This window comes from Spermophilus citellus (genome assembly GCF_964194105.1).
Source record: "Spermophilus citellus genome assembly, chromosome: 3".
In the NCBI taxonomy this organism is placed as follows: Eukaryota; Metazoa; Chordata; class Mammalia; order Rodentia; family Sciuridae; genus Spermophilus; species Spermophilus citellus.
Window position 1 is genome coordinate 213,410,924 of NC_138184.1, and position 23,047 is coordinate 213,433,970.

General features: G+C 44.6%; 1 protein-coding gene across 1 annotated transcript in view; it reads right to left on the bottom strand.

The window, feature by feature from the left end:
• Positions 1-30: 30 nt before the first annotated feature.
• Positions 31-23,047, bottom strand: part of SLC13A4 (solute carrier family 13 member 4) — a 43,749-nt gene continuing 20,732 nt past the window's right edge. The window contains exons 4-16 of the mRNA XM_081287947.1: positions 22,844-23,016; positions 22,381-22,432; positions 19,665-19,704; positions 18,584-18,661; positions 16,280-16,464; positions 13,610-13,729; positions 12,327-12,428; positions 10,768-10,869; positions 9,871-9,968; positions 9,524-9,648; positions 5,146-5,307; positions 3,590-3,727; positions 31-1,411 (exon numbers count right to left, since the gene is read on the bottom strand). Coding sequence (XP_081144073.1) covers positions 1,274-1,411; positions 3,590-3,727; positions 5,146-5,307; positions 9,524-9,648; positions 9,871-9,968; positions 10,768-10,869; positions 12,327-12,428; positions 13,610-13,729; positions 16,280-16,464; positions 18,584-18,661; positions 19,665-19,704; positions 22,381-22,432; positions 22,844-23,016 — 1,513 coding nt within the window. The 3' untranslated portion in view covers positions 31-1,273. The remainder of the gene's footprint in view (positions 1,412-3,589; positions 3,728-5,145; positions 5,308-9,523; positions 9,649-9,870; positions 9,969-10,767; positions 10,870-12,326; positions 12,429-13,609; positions 13,730-16,279; positions 16,465-18,583; positions 18,662-19,664; positions 19,705-22,380; positions 22,433-22,843; positions 23,017-23,047) is intronic.

Genomic DNA, 23,047 nt, shown 5'->3' on the forward strand with positions numbered 1-23,047 from the left:
ATAAATTATTGTGGGAAAACTGCACATGATATTGACAGTATCTTAAAATTAGTTACTACAGTGCAAAACTATGGGGGACTATTTTTTTCCTTAAGATGTATTAAGTAAGCAACTGATTGTTGAAATTGGAAATACTTAATGACAACAAACTTGGAGGGATAGAGAGCTATATCCAGCCATGCAACAAGGACATCTCATGAAAAAAATTGCTTGATCTACAGGAGGAATAATGCCTTGCCTTGCAGAGTGATTCTTATTGGGAGCATTTATTGAGCAGGTACAGCTTATTACATCATAGAAGTTGCCAGGGGAATTCAAGAGATGCAGGTATCTCCTTCCCCTCAGGGGGCTTACCAACAGGAAAGAAGTGATTGGCATGTTGGACCTTTGGGTTGTACTTACATACTTTGTTTTCTCAGGAATGAACTATTCATTAAATCCAGAAGCAAGCCAGCATGATACCAATAAAAGTGATGTGGTCTTAATTATAGTTTTGGTCTCCCTAACAAGACAGGTATGAATGTTTTCCCTCCCTCCCCACCTGTAGCCAAGGCAATGGTATTTCCAGTTAGTGAGTGGAGAAAGAAGCCAATTCAATGTGTCTTTTTTCTACTTCCTTTTCCTTTGATAAAGTGAATAATACCAGCTTTTCTTCTAAAGAGGAACACTATTTCTTTACAGAATTTGGTGTCAAAGGGGAGCCATTGGAAAGATGAAAGCCATTTTTTAAAACTGAATCAAGATAGTAATAAAAGAGGCTTTTTTTTGTGAAGAGAACTTAGGATAGAAAACTTGAGATGGCTCAAGTTCTGGGTAAGGTTCCCCCAAAATAGAGTCGCTCTTTTCACCATCTGCATAGGTAGAACGACGTGCATATCTCCTTCAACTCCTAAGGAGGCACTACAAATAACAAAACCTAGTGAGGCCAGTCAGTTTGAGAGGCTTCGCCCTTCAGGGGCAATTAAGACAGGCTTTTTTTCCCGTCTTAGGAAGAGTAGATTGGAAAGACTGGACCCAAGGAAGAAAGATCAGTTTTTGGTTTCTTGAGCTGTGATGCTAAGGCAGGTAGGCAGCCAGGGAAGAAGACATCAACCGCCCAGCCCATGCCTGTGGTGATTGCAGGGTCCCTGCACTTCAAGGTTTAGATCGCAGGATCTTCTGGCACCGCTGCCTTCAGTGTGTTTCTGGGGCATGCTCCTAGTAATTTTCTTTGCCTGTGGTTCAGATTGTGCTCAGCGCAACTCCTTCAACTGAGCCAGGTTGTCCACTTGTGTTAGGCCTGATTGGTGATGTTATTGACCTTCGCCCAGGCTGGAAAAGTGTCCAGGTGGAAGAGGCTAACGCCCCAGGTGTTGATGGCCACCATCACTATCACCAGGCCAATGACATTGACTCCCAGGCCAGCTTTCACCTGCAGGACACAAGCCAGCACAGATCCCTAAGTGAGCGCTTCCTGGGCTCCCAGCTAAGCCTTGCTCCACCCAGGTGGCCCTGATTGTTCACTGACTGCTTAGGATGCTCAAGTGTTGCATTATGGGGTGGCACAGGACCGTGGAAGGACCAGAAAAATAGGAGGGATTAGGGCTGGGTGAGGACAATTAGAATCATCTCCACTTCTTGCCTGTAGTCTTCCCTCTAGGAAGTGGAATCCCAGGAAGTCTGTTAGTTATTTAGGATGTTGAGAGTTATTTTTGCAGTGAAATGTGTTAAAAAAATTAAACAGCTCTTTAAAGCAGGAACTTCTCAGAGCTTTATGTGCTCATACACACAAGGAACTTGCAGGGGTTATATTATATGAAGGCTTTGCCACTATTACCTTTTTCCCTCCAGGGAACAACTTAGGGAAGTAAAGTGTCTTGGGTCACCTGGGGCAGCAAGTCTGCTGCCTCTGCTCAGCCCTTTACTAACAGCATCAGGGCCTTTGCTTCTTCCCTTGGGAATTTTACCTTACTGAGTCCGACCTGTTTCATTTCTGAACTGTCATTGACACTGACGAGCTGAAGGGTGATGTGAGGGATGATGGGCGGCTAAGCCAGGGCCAGCTGGAAAAATGTGTACCGTGAGGACAGCTGGCATCCTTCCAGGGAGTAGCCAGGCACACAGCTTGTAGCTGAAACAGGTTCCCTAGCTGCCAGCAAGTTGGGGAAATTAAAGGGAAAAAACAGATTCTAGGAAATTATACCAAACAAATAAGCAGACATGACCTCTGTCCTGCCCTCTGGCTAGAGCCATGGACCCCTCAATCAGGCTGGCTCCCTGGGTGTTTTGGCATGGAGAACAGCCTGTGCTTCTCAACATGTTCTAAGGAGCTAAATTAAGGTCCTTTAGAGCTGAAAGGGACCACAGGGAGAATCTAGTTGGAACCTCCTTAGTTAGCAGATGAAGAAATTAAAGCCTGGAATTAACCCCGCATGGTACTAGAACCCAGGACTGGCCTGCTTCTTGTCATTCAATGCCTTTGACAAGGACTGTCTCTGATCACTGGATTCCAGTGTAAATGGCTAGAGGTGAGCGGTGGGGGCACACAGCAGAGGAAGCAGAGGCAGAAGAGCTGGCAGAGGTATGTGAGAAGACTGGGGAGCAGGAATGAGGGACTGCGGTGACTTCCTGTCCCTGAAATAGCACAGATGATATAGATAAGCAACTTGAATCTGCTTCCAACCTGAAACTCTTCTTTCTCTTCATTTGATATTTTACAGGTCTGCTGAGAACAAGTTTCAACAGTGAAAAATTTCTTTTTCACCTCAGGGTGTCTGGCCTCTCTCTGTATCTGATGGTGAGGCCTCAGTCATTTCTATCAGTTTGTTTATCCTTTCCCCAACCCCCATCAGCTGGATATTAACAGCAGTGAGTATTGGTTGAGGAGTGGTTGAGTCAGTGGCAAAATGGCTCCTCAAAGTTATTTTTTTCAGCCCAACTGACAATTAGAAATAAAAAGTGATGCCTTTTTTTTTTTTCATTGTTGCTTTAGTGTTTTCTTACTGGGGAAAGAGTCAAGCAGAAGGATCCTGCTCTTACAAAACACGTTCACCCTAGATTTATATTTCTTATACTCTATTTTCTGTGAATAAACCAGTGCCTTTTTCCTTCTTTTCTTTTTTTCTTTCTTTCTTTTTCTTTCTTTCTTTCTTTCTTTTTTTTTTTTTTTTGTGTGTGTGTGTGGTGCTGGAGATTTAACCCAGAACCTTGTGCATGCAAAAGAAGCGCTCTACCCCAAACCAGTGGCTTTTTGAATGAATGTCCCCAATAGTCCAATGAAATGGAGAAAGAAGAATGGAGAAATGGAGGCAGAGATTTGTGTAAGCTCATGGCTTCTGGAACTGGGCCACACATAGTGCCTGCACCAGCTTTTTCTATCCATCTGCCCACTTTTCTCCAGAACCGGGGAGAGCACATTATTGCTATTCTTAGAGCTTATGTACCATCCAAGAACCTTTTTACGGGTATCATTCTTTCTACCACAAAGGATAGGATGTTAACAGGTGATAGATACTGCTACAAAAAAAGAAACCTTGGGAGAAGGCCTGCAGCCAGTCTTGCCCACCCTCATGGTGGCTGAACTTGGCGGAAGCAGGCACCTGCAACTCACCATGTCTTTGATCTGGCAGTGCCCATAGCTGAAGACGATGGCATTGGGAGGATTGCCCACAGGCAGCATCACTGCAAAGGAGATGCACATGGTGACTGGGATCAGGGTGTAGAGTGGGTTAATGTGCAGCGTTTCAGACTAGGAGAAGAGAGAATTCATAAAAATGTTAACTTGGACATTAGGCATGCATTTCCTGTGCATGAATTTGCTTTAAATGATGGCACAGTGCAGTCTAGCCTTCACTGGACAGGGCTAGTTGGTTCCCTCCCCTGCAGGGCATGCGCTGCCCTTGGCAATCCAAATTGCTAAAGCTTTGAGGAACTTTCTAGAATGAGTATTTTATTTTTTTAATTTATGCTTTTTTAAGGAAGTGGTTCTTAAGCCTTATTATTTAGTTGAAAAATCCTTTCTTCAAACAAACAAACAAAAAATCTCATTAATAAGCTGTTTTGATTAAAACAAGTATCCCTCACCCTTGGGGGTACAGAACTGAGGGCTTTTTTTCTGGGGAGGATAATTGTTTTATTTGGGATTCAAACCCATAGTATTGCTGTCACTGTTGTCAAGTTTTAAATGAGTGCCCTCCCAAGCTCACACACTCAAGGTGATAGAAGAAGTTAGAGACATCTGACCAATGGTCAGAGAGAGTTGACCAATGGGTAGAGGGGAGTTTGGGGTTAGAAGAGCAGGAAGAGGCTATTTTGCTAAGATGGGGAAAAGGCTTCCATTTCCAAGATTTCATCTCCCAGTGTGGACATATGCTGCATTGGGTCAAGTTCATTACCTGGCGGTTGCCCTCTATCCCTGTTCCATTCATAACCAATGGTCTGAGGTCATGGAATAAAGGACCTTGCTCCCAATTCTCAGTACCTTCTGGAGGAGTTGGGCAGAGGTAGTAATGATCCTGAGAGCTGTGGGCTTGGTTTTTGCAGCTGTGTGTGCTTTGACTCCATTTTCTGTGGTTACCTCTTTGGCCCTACTGCTAGGTTTTTATCTTAGCAGGGAAAGGTTGATGAGGATTGTGGGGAAATTGAATTCTAGGGTTTTAAGATTGTTTTGTCTATTCTTTTCTTTTTCTTTTTTTTTTTTTTTTTTTTTTTTGGCAGTCTGGGTAAAACCCAGAGCTTTGTGCATGCTAGGCAAGATTTCTTCCACTGAGCTATGTGCCCAGCCCTTTATATTTTACTTTGAGACAGAGTTTTGCTAAACTTGCAATCCTCCTGCCTCAGCTCCCAAGAGCTGAGATGACAGGTGTGCACCACCACACCTGGCTATTTTGTCCATCCTCTTGTTTTCCTTTTGGGCTGCCCCTAAGTTAATCTTTTGAAAAAGGATTTCCACAGCTCTTACTATGATTTATTAGTGTATCTTTTTATTTATTAATTGCTATTTGAAAACTTTTTTTCAAATTTTGGTTTGAATACCAATCAGTGAAAGCTGTTGTGGGCAGTGACCAGAGAAGAAGGTACAGCCACAGAAGCTGTTTCCTGGAGCCTGGCTTGCCATTGCAGGACAATGACAACTGTTTAGACACCTGGGAGCCCTGCTCTACTTACCAGGCTACACAGGATGGGCAGGAAGATGGTGATGGTGGCTGGGTTGCTCACAAACTCTGTGACAATGGACACCAGGATACATGCCAGCAGGGTGACAGCCCATGGCGGCAGGCTGCTCAAGGATAACATCTGGTGCCCAATCCACGTGGAAAGACCAGAGCTCTGTAGGAAAAGGTGTTAGAGTAAAAAGGAAGGAGGAAAAGCACATTCCAAAGGGGTTCTTAGACTTCAGAGGGTCAGGAGAGCTGGCTGGAAGGAACCACCAGCATTCATCCAATTCTATTTTTAATCTGACTGGAGACAGATGCAGTCCTGATTTTATGTTTAGAGCATTTCTATAGCTCAGAAATTTATGATTGTACAGCATTCAGTCTCAATGTCCTGATCAGTCAGCTGTCATGTGGTGTGCACAGCCACATCTCATGCTGTGATCCTTCCTGGGACTTTTTCTCAGCAGGGGTTGGAGATCTTTACCCCTCATCTTTAGCCAGCCCCTCAACATCAGTCTCATCCTATCTCCAGCCTCTGGCACCTTCACACCTCAGTGATGCCCTTTATACAGAGTCCAGAGGCAATCCTTTCTTATGCCTTTGGTACTGGGGATTGAACCCATGTGTACTTTACCACTGAGCTACATTCCAAATCTTTAAGTTGCTGAGGCCCTGAAGAGAATGAAATTATGTCACTTGAAGGAAAAATAGATGGAGCCAGAAACCATCTTGTTAAGTAAAATAAGTCAAACTCAGAAGATTAAGGGTCATATATTTTCTCTTATGGAAACTAGAGAGAAAAAAAGAAAAATGTAGGGGGTTATCTCATGAAAACCAAAGGGAGATCAGTAGAGGAAAGGGACCAAGGGGTGGGAGGCAGGAATTGCTGGGGTTGATATTGGCCAAATTATATTGTTCTCTTGTGTGCAAGTACAGATGTGTAACAAGAAATCCCATCACTACAGCTATAATGCACCAATAAAAAAAATGTGAGAGAAAAAGTCTATTTAATGGGGAAGGAGCCTCCTCCCTGGCCTATAGCATAGTCATTAAGCCCCAACTGTTGGGTTCAGTTCCCATGATGGTTGACAAGTACTCTCTTGTCGGTATTTTGTGCATACCACAGATATGAAGGCATATTGCTCACTCTGAACCTTTCCCATTAGCAATATTTGTACATATCCACTCAAATAAATGAATATTCCCACTTTGAATGATTCATTGGATTAGAAGATATTCATCTGCCAATGGTATGTCTCCTCTTCTAAAAAATGAAAGCCACCATTGAGCTTTTGAACTAAAAGTCCCCAGGTTGCCATATGTATTCATTTCTCTTCTGCTCCCTCTTCCTCTCCCTTCTGTGATTGAGATGCTCAGGCTCTTGCTGTGGAACCCCAGACTCCCAAGGCAGGAGGGAAATGGAGAGTAGGGGCAGAAAGCAAGGCGAGTTGTTTTTATGATTCCTCAAGCTAAAGTCCTGCTACTCAAATGTTACTATGCCTTCACTATGCTGTCAGCAAGCCACATTTTCTCCTCTTTCCCAAATTCATCAAAAGCTCATCTGATCTCTATGCTCCTTACCAGCTTCCTGCAAACTCACAGACAACTGTGATGAAAGATCTCCAGAATTCTCTCTGTTGTAGCCATCTCACCTTGGAAACTTTTCTTCCTTTTTCTTCCAACTGACTGAGTTACAAACTGAATATGGGAAGACTGCATCAATCAATGGTTGGTACAGCACTTGGAGCTGCAGGAACTCTAATTATTCCCTCTCACAACATTAAACCTCACTCATTGGACAAAGGCAGGGGAGGAAGAGCAGTTAGTTGAGTGGAAATAGTACATTTTGTGAAAAAAAAAATGGAGTTTTATTTACCAAATCATCCAAATAGTACTCATAAGTAAAGTGACATAATTTAATGGCAATTATTTTTCCAGCAGAACTCTTTCATGCTATAATTTGAAAGAAGTTGATAAATTAGTCTGCAAAGTTAGACAAAACAAAATGAAGGAAGTCTTAATTTTTTAAGCCCCTGGGTATGAGAACATTTCACATTGAATTTTCCTCACTAGTGTCAACTCTGAAATTATTTCAAACTCAGTAGGAGTCACATAGATTGTACCTGAATTACTAAAGTTTAAAAATTGGCAGAATCAAACCTATCCAAATAGGTTTTACAGAAACATCACCTATACTATCTGAAATACATATACAATTTTGATTTAAAAAGAAAGGTCTTGCTAGGCTAGACTGGCCAAAATTAACAACTGAAATTCAATAAAGATAAATATAATATCTCATACTTGGAATTAGAAATGTTGACAGCACATATGCAGGATGGGTTGAAGGAATTCAAGTTTAATAGTAGCTACCAATGGGAAGGATGAAGGGTTGTAGTTGATGGCTATTTCAATATAAACATTGACTTGAGAGCCCAGGAAGCCCTGTAAAAGCTTCTATAAAATTGTAGGCTGGTGCTTACATCAGAGGTGGGAGATGGGTTTGGTAATATAATAGTCCATTTTGTAGTAGACTGACCACCCCGGGGCCATGTCTGAATAAGGCCAGGGTAGGTAAACCACAGTGAGTCCTGAGGTGAGAGATCAGGATGGCAGTCTTTTCTGAGAATGGCTAAAAGAGTGAGGGAGTTCTAGTAGGAAAAACAGATTTAAAAACTATCATTTTACTAATTATTACCTAGGATAGGGTTCCAGAGAACAGAGCCAACACCAACAGTGATGATACATGGAGAGTAAAGAACAAAGTGGGATTTAAATAACTGTTCTTCACATAGGGAGTGCCCTGTCATTAAGGGTGTCCAGGCCCTGGCATCCTGGAAAGGACTGTCACCTTGCATAGGAGATGGGGCTCAGTGTCCTCTGAGGATCCTTCCCAGTGTAGGATTCTGTGCCCTGGCAGTCACTGATAATCAGTATGCACAAGTGCAAGTGAAACATGTTTAGAATGGGCTCATTCATATGGGCAAGGGAGAGAGAGAAACAGTCTGAACCTTAACCCAATTTATTCTTTTTTCTTTTTTTTTTTACACTGCTTTGTTTTGTTTTTGGCACTGGGAATTGAACTCAGGGGTGTTCAGCCACTCAGCCACATCCTCAGCCCTTTTAAAAAATATATTTTATTTAGAGACAGGGTCTTGCTGAGTTGCTTAGGGCCTTGCTGAGTTGCTGAGGCTGGCTTTGATCTCTTGATCCTCCTGCCATAGCCTCCCAAGCTGCTGGGATTACAGGTATGTCCGGCTCCTACATTTTTTTATTGTTGCATTACAGTTGTACATAATGGTGTGATACGTTGTTATATATTTATACCTGCAAACAATATAACAATATAATTTGGCCAGTATTACTCCCCAGCATTTCCCCTCACTCTCTCCACCTCTCATCCATTGGTCCCTTTCCTCTATTGATCTTCCTTTGATTTTCATGAGACCCCCCCACCCCTTACCTTTTTATTTTTCTTCTCTAGTTTTTGCATATGAGAGAAAACATATGACCCTTAACCTTCTGAGTTTGACTTATTTCACTTAACATGATGGTCTCTGGTTCTATTTTCCTATAAGTGACATAATTTCATTTTTCTCTACGTCTGAATAAAACTCTGTTGTGTATACGTGCCACATTTTCTTTATCCATTCATCTGCTGATGGACACCTAGGCTGGTTCCATAGTGTGGCTATTGTGAATTGTGCTGCTATAAACACGTATTACTGTATGAGTTGACTTTCATTCATTAGGATAAATACTGAGGAGTGGAGTATGGGTCATATGTTGGTTCCATGTCTAGTCTTTTGAGGAGCCTCCACACTGATTTCCATAGCTAACCCAACTCATTCTTAGGACCGTTTTGTATTTCAGAGAAAGCACTTCAGCTCTTTCCCACCACCTCCATTAGAAGGGTCTTATTCCAGACGCTCCCAACTGGGAAACCAAGAAAACTTTACATCAGCTTCAGCAAAGCTTCTCTGAAACGTTCAGTCTATGCTATTGACCCACAGGGACAATCCACTGTATCACTTGGGCTTTTCTCAGCCCTTATAGACTCATCTCCTATATCACTGTCAGAGCCCAGGGAATGGCTACAAAATCCAACAAACGTTTTGCTTGTGGCAATGTGGGACCTGCAGAAGAGGTGGCAATACTGGTGTGCCATGACCTGAATCACAGCTGATCTGTAACTGTGTTCCCCGAAGCACTGAGAAGGTCAAGGATGGACAGGACATCTATCCTGCTCTGTTGCTGTCCATGCCAGTGACTGATACCCACCATCCTCTCCCTCAGCTTCTTTAAGCCTCTTCCCAGGGTTATAATGATTCTCTAGATAAAGCTTCTGGACTCATACTTGACCCTGAAGAGCAGAATTGAGGACTTACCTTGCTGCCGGAAGCCAGGGCATAGCCTCCTCCTACCAGGATGACAATCTCCCAGGGCATGGTTTTCTGGAAGTCCTTCCATGTGATGATGGGCTCAGACTGCAGGGAGGACTCCCGGCTTGTACCTAGATCAAAGGTAGGGAGAGATGGACGTGATTTATGGAGATTTATGGACATGATTTATGAAGATTTAGGGATCTCATGGGTGAATTGGAGGATTTGGGAAATGGCTGTACCGCTTTGTGGGGAGTCTGAAGGGCCTTGGTAAGCCTCCTTTGAATCATTCTTACTTGGGTGTTCTGGTGACTAAAGCCATCCCCAGCTTCTCCCCCTGAACATTCTCTTACCATCATTGTTTTTCCCAAAGCAGGGCTTCTTTGCTGGAATGAGGAAGAGGAGGAAGCCAAGGAAGACAGAGACTGTTGCATCAGTGCGGTAGCCTTTCCTAGCAAAGACACAAGCATGGCTGGAGGAGGGGTTGGGAATCCTCAGAAGTATTATGAATAAGAAAGTCTGTCTGAACACAGTGCCTCTCTTTAGGATTTAGTCTAGAGATGACAGCAACCTGACTTCTTGCCAGTTGCTGGCAAGCTGTCCCACAGTGGATTCATAGTTCATGGTTACTGTCTGGAGGCCATGCCTGGCTGGGCGAGATGTGTTAGTGTAAACTCATGGGCCCTTAGTTGGGGTGAGTCCTAGAAGTGATCAGGAGCCGTTGGATAAGGAAGAACAGAAAAGGCTGAGTCTTCTTTCCTGTGGGGCCACAGCTCCACCATGGTCTACCTGTGTCCCTCCTCAAATGAGAAGTTGGTACTTGGAGACCTTGTGGCCTGTGTCTAGTCTTGGCCTGCAGAGGTCCTGGCATGGGATCCTGTGTGAACCTCTCCTCCCTCCCACAGGCTTCAGCCTCTCTGTAGCTCAGTCTCTTTACAGTTGGCACTTTTTAGACAGTGTCTAACACCTTGTGTGACAGCTGAAGGCCAGAGAGCCCATGTGAGAAGATGAAGGTCATACAGCTGATGAGTAGTGGCTGCATCCCAAGCCCAGACTGGGATTCAAAATACTGTTTTCTTCCTGACTCCACACTGCTGCTTCCCTAGAGGGAGCAGATTTCTCAGGGAATGAAAAGCTCTCTGGTCTCATATCTCATGTCTGCCCCTAAGAGCTGTGATGGACCCCAGTGGTCACTGCCAGAGGAAATTGGGTGATGGGTTGGTTCTTCAGGAAGAAACATCACTACTTACTTTTCAAAGAAGGAGTCCCAGCCAGGGACAAAACCAGGCTCCCGGGTAAACCACAGTACGGTCATCAGGATGAAGAAAAATCCAGTCACCATTTCAGGGTAGCTATAAAATCAAACAAAATAAGCCACTCCAGGAACTGGGGAGTTTGGTTTAGTTGTTGTTGTTTTGCTTTTGGAAACTCCTGTATTCAGAGTTGCCATTCTCAAGGCATAAAACATAGTCACTGCTTGCTTCTAGAATGGCTGGCAGTGAAGCAGGAAGAAGACCAATCAAGCAATGCCAAAAAATAAACAGGAAGTTCACCACGTGTCCTGGAGAAATTTAGGTGGGAAGGGAGAGACTTCAGCACTACCCATTTATGAAAATAATTTTACCTATACCCTACAAGGAGAGGGTATTGAAATGGGCATTAGACACTGTGCTAGCAGGAGTAGAAATGGGTACAACATTTTTGAGGTCATTTGACCTCAAAGTATAGACATCAGGAGCCTTAAGTTTGGTCCTTCCCTTCATCTCAGACAGTAACAAGAAATGCTCACTGAAATATTACCTATTAAAAAAGAGAAACAAGCATTTTGTTTATCCAATGATCTCCTGTGACACTGAACACATTTTGGTACAACTGTTTGTTAAAATGAGATGCATCCGCTAATCGTCATGTTTCCACAACAGAATTCATGACGTGGGGACATAGTCATAGTACAATGATAAGTGAGAAAAGGCAAGATATGCAGGTATGTTCAATATGAATTTTACCAAAAATACATGTACTGTTGCACAAAAAAAGTATGGAAAGAAATTTAAAAAAAATTTTTTTTAGTTGTTGATAGATCTTTATTTTTTTATTTATTTATACATGGTGCTGAGAATTGAACCCAGTGCCTCACGCATAACAGGCAAGTGCGCTACCACTGAACCACAGCCCAAGCCCCTGGAAAGAAATATTAACAGTTGTCTATACTTCCTGTGTTTTATAAATGTTCTACGGTAAACATGTATTCCTTTTATAACTTAAAGCTTTAAAAATAGTTCTCCCTGAATTATTTTCCCCAAAGTTGTACATGCCAATAGCTATAAGAGGAGAAATAGCATTAGTTAGAATGCTGGGTCACTGTGGAATTGCTGATAGAAGTGGCTGAGCATTGGTTAGTGATTTCTTGAAACTTCTGTCTTTAATGCTGCCTTATTCTCTAAGAGGCCCCAAGTCTCCCAGTTCCCTAGGAGTGAGTGGTCGCTGGCTCACTGCGGTGGCCCACTTGAGCAGTGTGAGGAGTCCTGGTTTGGGAGGAGATTTGGCATGTTCCAAGACTGCCCTGCGACACTCCACCCCCACACCACAGCTATACCTTGGACTCCAAATACAGCTAAAGGGAAGGGTGGCACTGCAGTCTGGGCAAGCTTGGCCTGGGCATTAAGTAGCATTTCAATGCCTGGATTCATAGATGTGGGAAACTCGCCCAGTGTCAGGGGCTGTCAGGAACAAGGCTGTTTTGTGCTTCACTTTACTCACTGTGTTTCTGTCCTGGACAAGGAAACAAGGGCAGTGGCTGAGGTTTTACCTGATGTTTCCCAGCTTTTCATATTCCTCTTGGATTCTCTTCTCTGACAACTCTTCCCTTTTGGTCTTCTTCTTCTTGCTCAGAGAACAGGTCTCTTTAAAGCTGAGAGGGGAAAATGAGCAAAAGAGAAAACATACTTCTGAGACCCAGAGGAAATCAGATATCAAACAGATACCAAACCACCAGTTTGCTGGGATGCCTTTCTCCTCGCTCACGTGCACTGTCCTGCTGTTCATACAGCTTCTGTCTGCCTGGTTCCCCAGCCTTGCACCAGCCTCCCCCAGCCTCTTGGGTATGTCCATCTGGGCACAGCTCTGGTGTGTCTTATGCATCTGCGTAGGAGCATTTACATGTGGTTGTTTCTACATACTCATACATAAGGAAAAGAATCAGTGTGATGTGGTATGTATGTCTGCATGCATATGTGTTTCCATTGTTTCACATGCACAGGTGTGTGTGTGTGTGTGTATGTGTGCATTTATTTATCTAGAGACAAGGCTTGTCTGGGGGAAAAATGGATGTGAATTTTATATGATACTATTGGAGTTACAGAAGTATACAGCCATCAGTGGTTTGATGACAGTCTCTGAGTAAAAAGAGAAGTCAGCTCTGAGAATATCCCTTGACCAGCGGAGTGTTAGGCTTCGTGGACTCTTAGCAAAACATCATATGTATCTTCCCTTTATGTGTTTGAAACTCATCAAACTTGGAAAAGATAATTATGAAGAAAAGGATTACTAAGCAGATTAATATTAGAAATAATACTGTAAGAGACTTAACTTGTTTTTGAAGGATCTGTGCATGTTCCATATGACTCCCGCCTATAAAATCAAACCAAAAGAAACTTCTACTTGGAGTCATATTTCTTTTTTTTAATATTTAATTTTTATTGTAGTTGGACACAATACCTTTATTTTTATTTATTTTTATGTGGTGCTGAGGATCGAACCCAGGGCCTCGCACGTGCTACACGAGTGCTCTACTGCTGAGCCACAGCCCCAGTCCTGGAATCATATTTCTAAAGAGTACTTGGAATAAATCTATATTCTTTGAGAGCAATGAAACTACATTAAACACTCTCCAATTCATACTTTTAATAATTAGTTGAAATTAAGGACATTTTACTTTAGAACAGAGAGACATAGAAGTCTAGAGCTTCTAGAGGAGACAAGATCTGGCTCCCAATGTGGTCCACTGCCTTCTCCTCGGGCATCCTGTTGGTTACTCCCTGCTTTGAGCAGAGCCTTCCAGCAGTGCTTTGCTGGCAGGGCCTTGAGACTCACTTGCAGCCCAGGAACAGCCAATGCATCCAGAACCAGCTGACCACCAGCATGATAAGGGATATGGGGAAGCTGAAGAGGAACCAGGTGCCAAAGTTGACCACCTCTGCGGCTGGGTACTGGCTGGAGGGTAAAGACCATGTCAACAATTAGAAGAGCAAGGGTTTCCAAATGATATTGGGGGTTGACAGCTAAATACTCCCTAAGAACACACACCCCCAGGTAAGAGGAGAGTTAATGATTACAATATGATAACTCTACCTACAAGTCATTAATTTATTTGTTGCAACTGTACAAGAAAGACAAGAAGAAGTAAGCCTAAAATAAATAAATAAATAAATAAATAAATACACACACACACACACACACACACACACACACACACATTTAAGAAACTAAAATCAATACCACTGAAGTACATATCTTCTCCTGAGTACACTCAGAATTACTCAGGACCTGTTTGCCCTTAATTTACATAAAGGTTTTGAGAAGTTGAACTCCTCTGGTTTTCAAGACCACAGAATGGAGAGGAAAGGTGGTGCACTTTGTCATAAAGCCACTTGAGTGTTGACGGGGGAGCAGTGGGGTGATACACTGCAGCCAATTCTAGATCACTGTGGGCTCTGGGACCTCATAAGGGTTCCAGGTATGGATGGTGCCCATCAAAGAACCAGGACTTGGAACCTCTAAGCACATACATCCATCAGCAAAATAAAAGGTGGGTGATCTGCTCACATGCCAAGAAAAACAGCCTGGAAGAACTGGGCTTGGTTCCTGCAGGGTCAGGTCTTCATTTTAATTTGTCTTTCCTCCCTCCTTCCATCCTTGGTCCCTCCCTCCTTCTCCCTTCCTCTCCATCCTCTCCCTTCTTTCCTTCCTTCTCCTTCCTGCCAGAAGGAAAGTCGGGCTCCTCCTGTGGTCCACGATCAGCTGCGCTCAGCTCTGGATCCCATCCCTGGTGGCATCACTGTCCTTGACCCTTCTCCCCCACACTCCATTTCCCTCTCATCTGGATCGTCCTGACCAGAGTCCAGTGTCTTCCATCTTCAGACCTCTCCTCCTCTCTCCTTCCCTCTCTGCCATCACCCCACACCCCTCCTTCCCTCAGCCAGCTCTCCATTCCCTCGCTTCCTTCTTACTCCTCAAGGCACCAAGATCTGGCCTCTTTTCCCACCACTCGACCAAACCTCTCTCACGTGGGCTACTGGTAGCCACCATGTCCCCAAACACAAGGGCTGCATTTTTACCCCTATTTTGTGTCATCCTTCATTAACAGGAAATATTGTAGCCACCCCTTGAAACACTTTCCTCCTGGGTAGAATGACACAGCTCTTCCTGGATTTCCCCTCTCCTGTCCCCTGCTCTCCCTATCACAGTGTAAGTCCTATGGTTTCCATCACCAGGGGCAGATGAAAAGGTGGGCCTCTTGCTTAAAGAGTATCAAGAGTTTCTAGAGGGACAGCCAGCATTAAACCAAGCATAAGGTCACTCGGAGCACAGTGGCTTGGGTCACCAAATAGGCTGCTCATGCATGGTGCCAGCCTGCAGGCCATGAACTCCAAATCTATTCAGCCAGAAAATTCTCTTGAGATTCAGAGTCATGCCCCCAACATCACACCTCAGCCTCTGCCACCTTCCCCATTCTCATCTTTTCTCTCCAGTCCCCCCGTTGCTGAAACCAGAGGGCTGAGAGTCAGGTGTGGCCCTCCCTCCCAGGCTCCTCCTGATGCTACCAACACCCGTCCAGTTATCTCTTTGTATCTCTAAGATCTGACTTTCTTCTACCTGCTGCCAGTGTTATCCAAGGCTACCAAAGCTATCTCTTGGACAATGGCAGCAGTGTCCTAAACTATCCTGCTTTCTCCTTTCCAATCTGTTCTCCATTTGTCACACAGCATGAGTTCTCAAAACTATCAACCTGGTCACCTCTCTCCCTGCTTAGCTCTCCTTAAAGGGTTCTCACACCCTTCCTGCTGATGTCCACGCTCCTTCTTAGCCCTTTGTCTCTGCCCATCTTCCTGCCTGGTCTCCTTTGCTCCGTCATTTACTTTTTTTTTTTACCATTTTAATTTTTTATTTGTTTTAATTAGTTATACATGACAGTAGAATTGATTTATGCACTTTGATATATTATACATAATTTCTCATTTTTCTTATTGTACATGTAGAATCATATTGGTCATGTAGTCACGTATATACAGACAGTAATAATGCCTGTTTTGTTCTGCTGTCTTTCCTATCCCCACATCCACTCCCCTCCCCTCCCTTCACTTCCCTCTACCTAATCTAAGGTAACGCTGTCTTCTCTAGTGCCCCCTGCCTTATTGTGAATAATATCCACATATTAGAGAAAACATTCGGCCTTTGGTTTTTATGTGCTCTTCTCTCCTGCCTCGGAGCCTCTTCCATGCTGTGTTCTTTGTGGGAAATCGCCCTTCATCTGGTGTGCTATGGCTCAGCCTTCAGGTGGCCATTTGTTGTCACCTCTGTGGGGAGGCACTTCCTCCTTGCAGAGCTCGTGAGCTCTCCTAGCAGAATTCCGGCTTCCCTGGTCATACTCAACTGCAGCAACTTGACGGTCTCTTTCCCTCTTGACTTCTGCCAGCACCTGGTCCGGTTCCTGACACCCAGAGGGTGGTTAGTAAGTATTGGTTGACTGAGTGAATGACTTACTTGTTGAAGTGTTCCAGGAATATGAGGCTGGTGGAGGTGCCAATGATGGTGGTCAGGCCGCCAATGGTAGCAGCGTAGGAAATGCTCAGAGAGAGGCACTTGCAGATCATTTGGTCATGCTGGGACCTATACTTTCTGTTCAACTTCTGATTCCTGGGGCTGGGGGTAAGGCCAAGTGGCTTTTCCTACCAAAGGAAAATCAGTGAGTATCTGCACCAGCTTGGCCTGTCTAGCACACAAAGCCTGACAGGCAGGAGGCACCTGGTATAGCAGAAAGGTTTTGAGCTTTGGAATCAGAAAATGAATCCTAGTTTCTATCATTTGCCAGCCTGGACATGCCTCTGGGCTGCAGTTTCTTCTTCGGTACAATGGGAAAAATCATATTTTCTCTGCCACATTGTTGTGAGGAGTAAATGAACTAAATGAAATATATATATATAAGTGTGTATGTGTATATATGAATATATATACATATATATATGTGTGTGTGTGTGTATATATATGTATATCTATCTATCTATATATATCTATATCTATATCTATATATATATCACTTTGGATATATATATCCAAGGAAAGTTAACCAGGGAGTGAGGTGACCAGGTTTATAGTGGTCACTTAGATCACTTCCTGATATTTAATGATCGGTAAGCTATTATGATTTTGTGTTTATTAATGTTATGAATATTGAGAGCATGCTTGTGGTTTTGTTTTTGTTCGCTTGAACTCCAGTAAAGCTAGTTGCTCTCCACATTGTGTTAGAACCAACAGAAGATGGTTATTCTGTGTGGAGTAGAGTGATAGTCCTGATGAAAACCTAGCTTCCGTGGGACGAGGGTTGAAGTGTGGGACTCCTCCCTGTCTGCCTCACTCTTTCCTCTCTACCTTCTCCTCCCCACATTGCCTATAAGCCTCATCCTTGCCATGGTCCTCTCAGACTCTGCTTGGGCCAGATAGGGGCTTTTTCAGGTCACACAGGTGATCTCTGGTTTCAAGTGCACTAAAGAAGGAAGAGTCTCCTCCCTGCTCAACACTTGGTCACCCTCCCTGATTCTTCATGAGACTCGGAGAAGTCTGGTGAAGATGTCAGCAGGTCAGGTTATAAGAAAACCAGTGGGGGGGCCGGGGATGTGGCTCAGTGGTTGAGCACTTGCCTCATGTGCATGAGGCACTGGGTTCGATCCTTGGCACCACATACAAAAAATAAATAAATAAAACAAAGATACTGTGTTCATCTACAACTAAAAAAAAAAAATTGGGGCTGGGGATGTGGCTCAAGCGGTAGCGCGCTCGCCTGGCATGCGTGCGGTCCGGGTTTGATCCTCAGCACCACATACAAACAAAGATGTTGTGTCTGCCGAGAACTGAAAAATAAATATTAAAAAAAAAAAATTAAAAAAAAAAAATTAAAAAAAAAAAAAAGAAAACCAGTGGGGAAGAGGCTGCCTTGCCATGTTTCTCATGGCCCTTAACCATTGCCCCCTCCTCCAAGGAGAGCCACAGGGAGGCTGGGCCCTTCCAAACCTCTGAAAGACTCACTGGTTATCAGAGCTGGAAGGCCCGCTTAGATTCTCCAGTTCAGGGAGTTTGCATGATGATATATTACACATAAACCCAATTTATCAAACATAAAAGTAGCATTTCATTGGCATAGATTGATTTGGTAATAGTCAGGGACACCTGGATTTGAATCAAGATGCTGCTCTCTCAAGCTCTCAGGCCTTGGGTTATGATTTCATCATTCTGTCTCATTTGCAAAAACATGGAGTTCAAAATCACTCCTTCACTGAGCCAAGACTGGGGAGAAAATGCTTGGTACATAATCAGTACATCATAAATGGTGGCAGTTATTTATGATGATGATGGATGTTAACTAATCAAGACTGTTTTGATGAACACAAAAATTTGAAATCAAGGTAGCCATTTTTTACTAGTTTTTACATTCATTTGGTTTCTACAATTCATTTGTGGTATAGAACCAGGAAAGCCCTTACTTGTGCAGAAAAGCAGTTGCTTTAGTATCTCAGGATACTAAAACAAAGTATTTGCAGTGTCCCTGAAGCACCTTTGAGGCATAGTTTGAGCACCTTTGGTCTTGACCAACCATCAGCATTTGCAGTTGGGAAGCCTGGGCCCAGGTAGTGGGAGGCCTTGATGGAGCCATGTGGACCTTCACTGTCATGGTGCACAAAGGCCAGACATTGGTGACAGCTCATGAGCCTGAAGCCTTCACAGTCCCAGGACAAGTGCCTTTGGGGAGCTCCAGGCATTGTGGGTAGGAAATAGAAGGTGGGATTCTGTTACCTGGGATGGCTGCTTCTTGTCTTGGCGTTGGTTTGCTGTTCTGAGGGGGTTGGTGATCGTGGGCACACCATTCAGGTTCTGTTGGGACAAAAACCATCACACTATTAGGAAGAGGACGTGGTGAGGCAAATGCCTGAAGAAGTATTCCTAGCCATCCCAGGGTCCCCCCATACCCCAGCACCATGGGAATTGGAGACCAGATGTCAGGGAGGACGTGCACCTCACCAGGCCCATCTCCAGCCATCTTCACAGCTTCCCATCCCGCCAGCATCAGGCACCCCATGTGAAGAGGCTTTCACAACCTGGCAGACATGGCTGTGTCCTTCAGGAGAGCCTGACTTCCTGGGACTTCATTAGCTAATGAAGAACTTCTTAGAATTTATATATATATATCTTCATACTTGCATAATTTTGTTTTTAATTTTTATTTATTTATTTATATTTTTAGAATTTTTTAACAGAAAGAAAAAAATTAAATCCCACCACAAGAAGTCCACAGTTTTATCAGCCATTTGTGCTCCTCATGAACATCCATAAAACTGGCTTTTGGGGGTGGGGGCTGAGTTTGAGAAGCAGTGTACAAGTAAGCATTGCTCTCCTCTATAAATGTACCCCTTTATGTAATAGGATGTTATGAATGGAAGCCCCTCAGAAAAATCATAAGGTTGAATTATTGGCTCTTGAAATCTGGATGGTTTTCATGGGTTTCCATGAAAATTTTAAACTAGGGCTAGGTTGTGGCTCAGTGGTAGCGTGCTGTCTAGCACTTATGAGGCACTAGGTTCAATTCTCAGCACCACATTAAAAAAAAAGGTATTGTGTCCAAACTAGAAATAATTTTTTAAATGGTTAAACTGTATTTTATGTGGCTAAACCCAGTACTCAAGGCTGGGGCTTGGACTATCCAGGACTTTGCCACAAGCTTGACTGGCTCTTATATCTAACCTGTGTGACAACCTTTTTGCCCTTATGTCCCTGGAGGCTGCTGGGATACAGGATAAGTTGACAGGTTCTTGATGCCTAAGTTACCTTGAGGGACCTTCAAGTAATCTCAAAGCACAGAAAAAACACAAGGCCATACCTTGTTTTGCATCAGAGAAGTGAAGTCTGCAGCTGACGTACTAGAAAGAAGCAAACGGAAACCATAGTGGGCCATATTATACAGGAGTTCTCTTCCCCATGTCAGGGTTTGATGTGAGGGACTTGACTGTGGACTCCAGTTTTCTAGCTGAATCGTCCTTGCCTTCTGAGATGCTGCAGGGGTGCTGTAAGATTCATGCAGCCAGAGCCTGCTTCTCTCCGAGGGCAGAGGCAGTGTGCTTTCTTTGGGGTAACACTAACACTAGTAAAGTTATGAACATGCAGTGCTTGTCAGGTGCGAAGCACTTCACTGTAGACATTATTCCTTGTGACACTGTTAGTCCTCACAACAGATCCTTGGCACAGGTGTCACTACCTGCATTTGCATCACTACTTAGCACTGGGATGTGAGTGGTGTAAAGACAGCTCCTAATCCCCTGTCACCTAATTTTTCTCTCCTCTTAAGACAGAAGTCTCTCCCTGTCTCACAGGGAGCCTGCGCCCTGACCATGTCCTTACTGGCTGACTTGGGAAAGGCCACTATTTAAAAGGAGAGACTTGTGGTGTGTTTATCTGAGGCAACAGGAGCTGGGAGGGCCTGGCTGTATCCAGGGAAAAGCAAGTGAGAATGAGAAGATGGGGGAAGATTTCTGATCACACTGCACATACTGAGTCCCCCATGGGAACTGCGGATCGGCCAGCCTTTGCTGGAACACAGAGGAAGATGAGAACCATCAGAATGACTGACTCTCTCAGTTTGTGAGGACAGCGGGTGCCACCAGCTCACCCACTGTGAAGCCAGATGAGAACACTGGGCACACACATGCAGGACATGATGTCCTGCGCCACCACCCATCTCAGGCTCTCAAAGGGAAGGAGAGGAGGTGACGGAGGTTTGGAATGATGCCTTCTTTGGAAAACGTGCCATTGTGTTTCCCTCCCTTCTCCCTAAACTGGCTGATGAGGGCAGGCAAGGACTTCTTTAGACTACAGGAGAGGCGCTGCCATGCAAGAAGACTGCCCAACAGCCTTAGCATCCACAGCACAGAGCATGCTAGGAGAGGTCAAATTGAGCTTTCACTTTGGAATTTGGGGACACAACTGTACATGGAAAAAGCAAACAAGTCGGTGCAAAAGGGCAGAGAGGCCAGACTGAGGAGAAAAGACCCACCTTCACTAGAGCAGTCTGAGCTCTCAGTTCTACAGGGTAGCCTGCTGCTGAATCCTTTGGGAGCAGGGACATATGGAAGGAAGCTGGGCAGGTGCCCGCTGGAAAAGGCAGAGGCAGCCCAAGAACCAAGGGGCTGTGGGGGAGTGAGTGAACCAAGGAGGGGAGCAGTGGTCATCCAGCAGCAGTCCAGGCTCAAGGGGATGACCTCCTGAAGGTGGGAGCCCCACAGTGAAAGAGGAAGGTGTGAATCTCAGAGAGGGCCTCAACCCCAGGCTGCCCTGGCTCCAGCCCAGACCCTTTGTGCCTGTACCCTTCAGCCTCTGCCCCAGCCCAGGAGAAGTCAGAAGCAGGAGAGTGACAGGGAGCAGGGGAGGAGTGGGGAGGAGAAGATCAACTCCCTCCCCAACTGGCTTTCAGCTCTTCTGCAGGCTGGGCCTGGACACAGGGGTTGGGGGGAGCTGTGGACCAGAGACTGCAGTTTTGATAAGAATCTGACTAGACTGCTGAGCATCTGAAAATGAGATCACTGTATCTAAAAGCCAGAAGAGGGACATGGTGGGGGAGGGAAAGCCAATGGGCTATGATTGAGGCAGTGGAAGAGAAAAACGAAACCATTTTCTGATGGTATCCTCTGTCATCTATCCCATTATGCTAATTTCACACAATGTGAGATTTTGATTTTTTTATGAAAAGAGCAAATTACAGGGCTGGGGATGTGGCTCAGCGGTAGCACGCTCGCCTGGCATGTGTGCGGCCCGGGCTCGATCCTCAGCACCACATACCAACAAAGATGTTGTGTCCGCCGAGAACTAAAAATAAATAAATAAATATTAAATATTCTCTCTCTCTCTCTCTCTCTCTCTCTCTCTCTCTCTCTCTCTCTCTCAAAAAAAAAAAAAAGCCTTAAAAAAAGAGCAAATTACAAAGCCCAGCTCTCTTACAAATCCAGATTTTAAATGTGTAATATTTGTCACAGAATACCTTAAAGATGACATTTTCATACAGCATTTCCAAAAGAAATAAGTTGTTAATGGATCTATTTCCCATAAATGTTTGGCTAGTTTTTTCTTTCCCACATTTCCTTTTCTACCATTACAGGGCTGTGTCACCAACTGGCTCCTAATCCCCTGTCACCTAATTTTTTCTCTGCCATATCTAAGACCAAATCTAGTAAGACTATATCTAATATTTATAAAATATTCAGTGATTCTCCAAGAACCTCTAGCAACATCTATTGTATGTTTTTCCGTTAAAAAATATTCTTCTAAGAGGACATCAATTTAGATGAAATTGTTCCTGGTAGCTGGATTGACAGTTCCTATATCCACTCAGATTCAGTACTGGTCTTTCTATTTCTTCTCCATCACTGCAGTATTCTGGGGTTAAGGGAATTGCCCTAAAGATCTTGGCGAGGGACTCTGAGGGATGGAGAGAAGATGGTGAACTTGGCCCAGACATCTAAAAGAGCTATTTATAGTCGCACCTTTCCTGACCTCTCCAGTGGGAAACGCAAGGCTGTGTCTGGGGAGAGGACAGTCATACTCACTCTTCATTGACAAAGATGAGTTCCAGAGATGGTTGGTTGTTTACATCGAGACCTACAGTGGCAAAGAAATGTGAGAAATGAGATGTGGTGCTGAGCTGACACCTGGGTGGAGCAGCCAGGGATCGGGCTGGGCAGGGGGTGTTCTGGGTGACGATCCCCCCTCTCTGCTCTGACACAGTGGAGCTCATAGACAGAGACAAGGCCCTCGGCTTTGTAGTAACTCCTGAGCGTCTTGGGGGAAAGAGCAGAGGGGGATGCCCATAAGTGAAGGAGGAAGGAAGAGCTGGGGGTGGGGATCAGGGAAGCTCCAGGTTATAAGAGCTGGCGTGGAAGAGAGGGAAAGTGGGAATGAGCGGGTTATGGGGACAGGCACCAAGCTGGGCAATATCATGAGAGAAGACCGGCAGGGCGCCAGGGGGGAGGTTGGGGGAGCAGAGAGGAGATGAACTCCAGCAAACTGTACTGATGGGCTCGGCCTCTTCGGCGCTGGAGTTGCCCGCCACGAGCTGCTCCTCCTCGGCACTGACCAGCTCCTGCAGCACGGCCTCCACGATGGGCATCACCATGGCCGTGGTGGAGGTGTTGGAGAGCCACATGGACAGCAGCGTGGTGCAGCACATGAAGCAGAGCAGCAGCCTGGAAGGCAGGGTGGCCGGCAGGGCGTTAG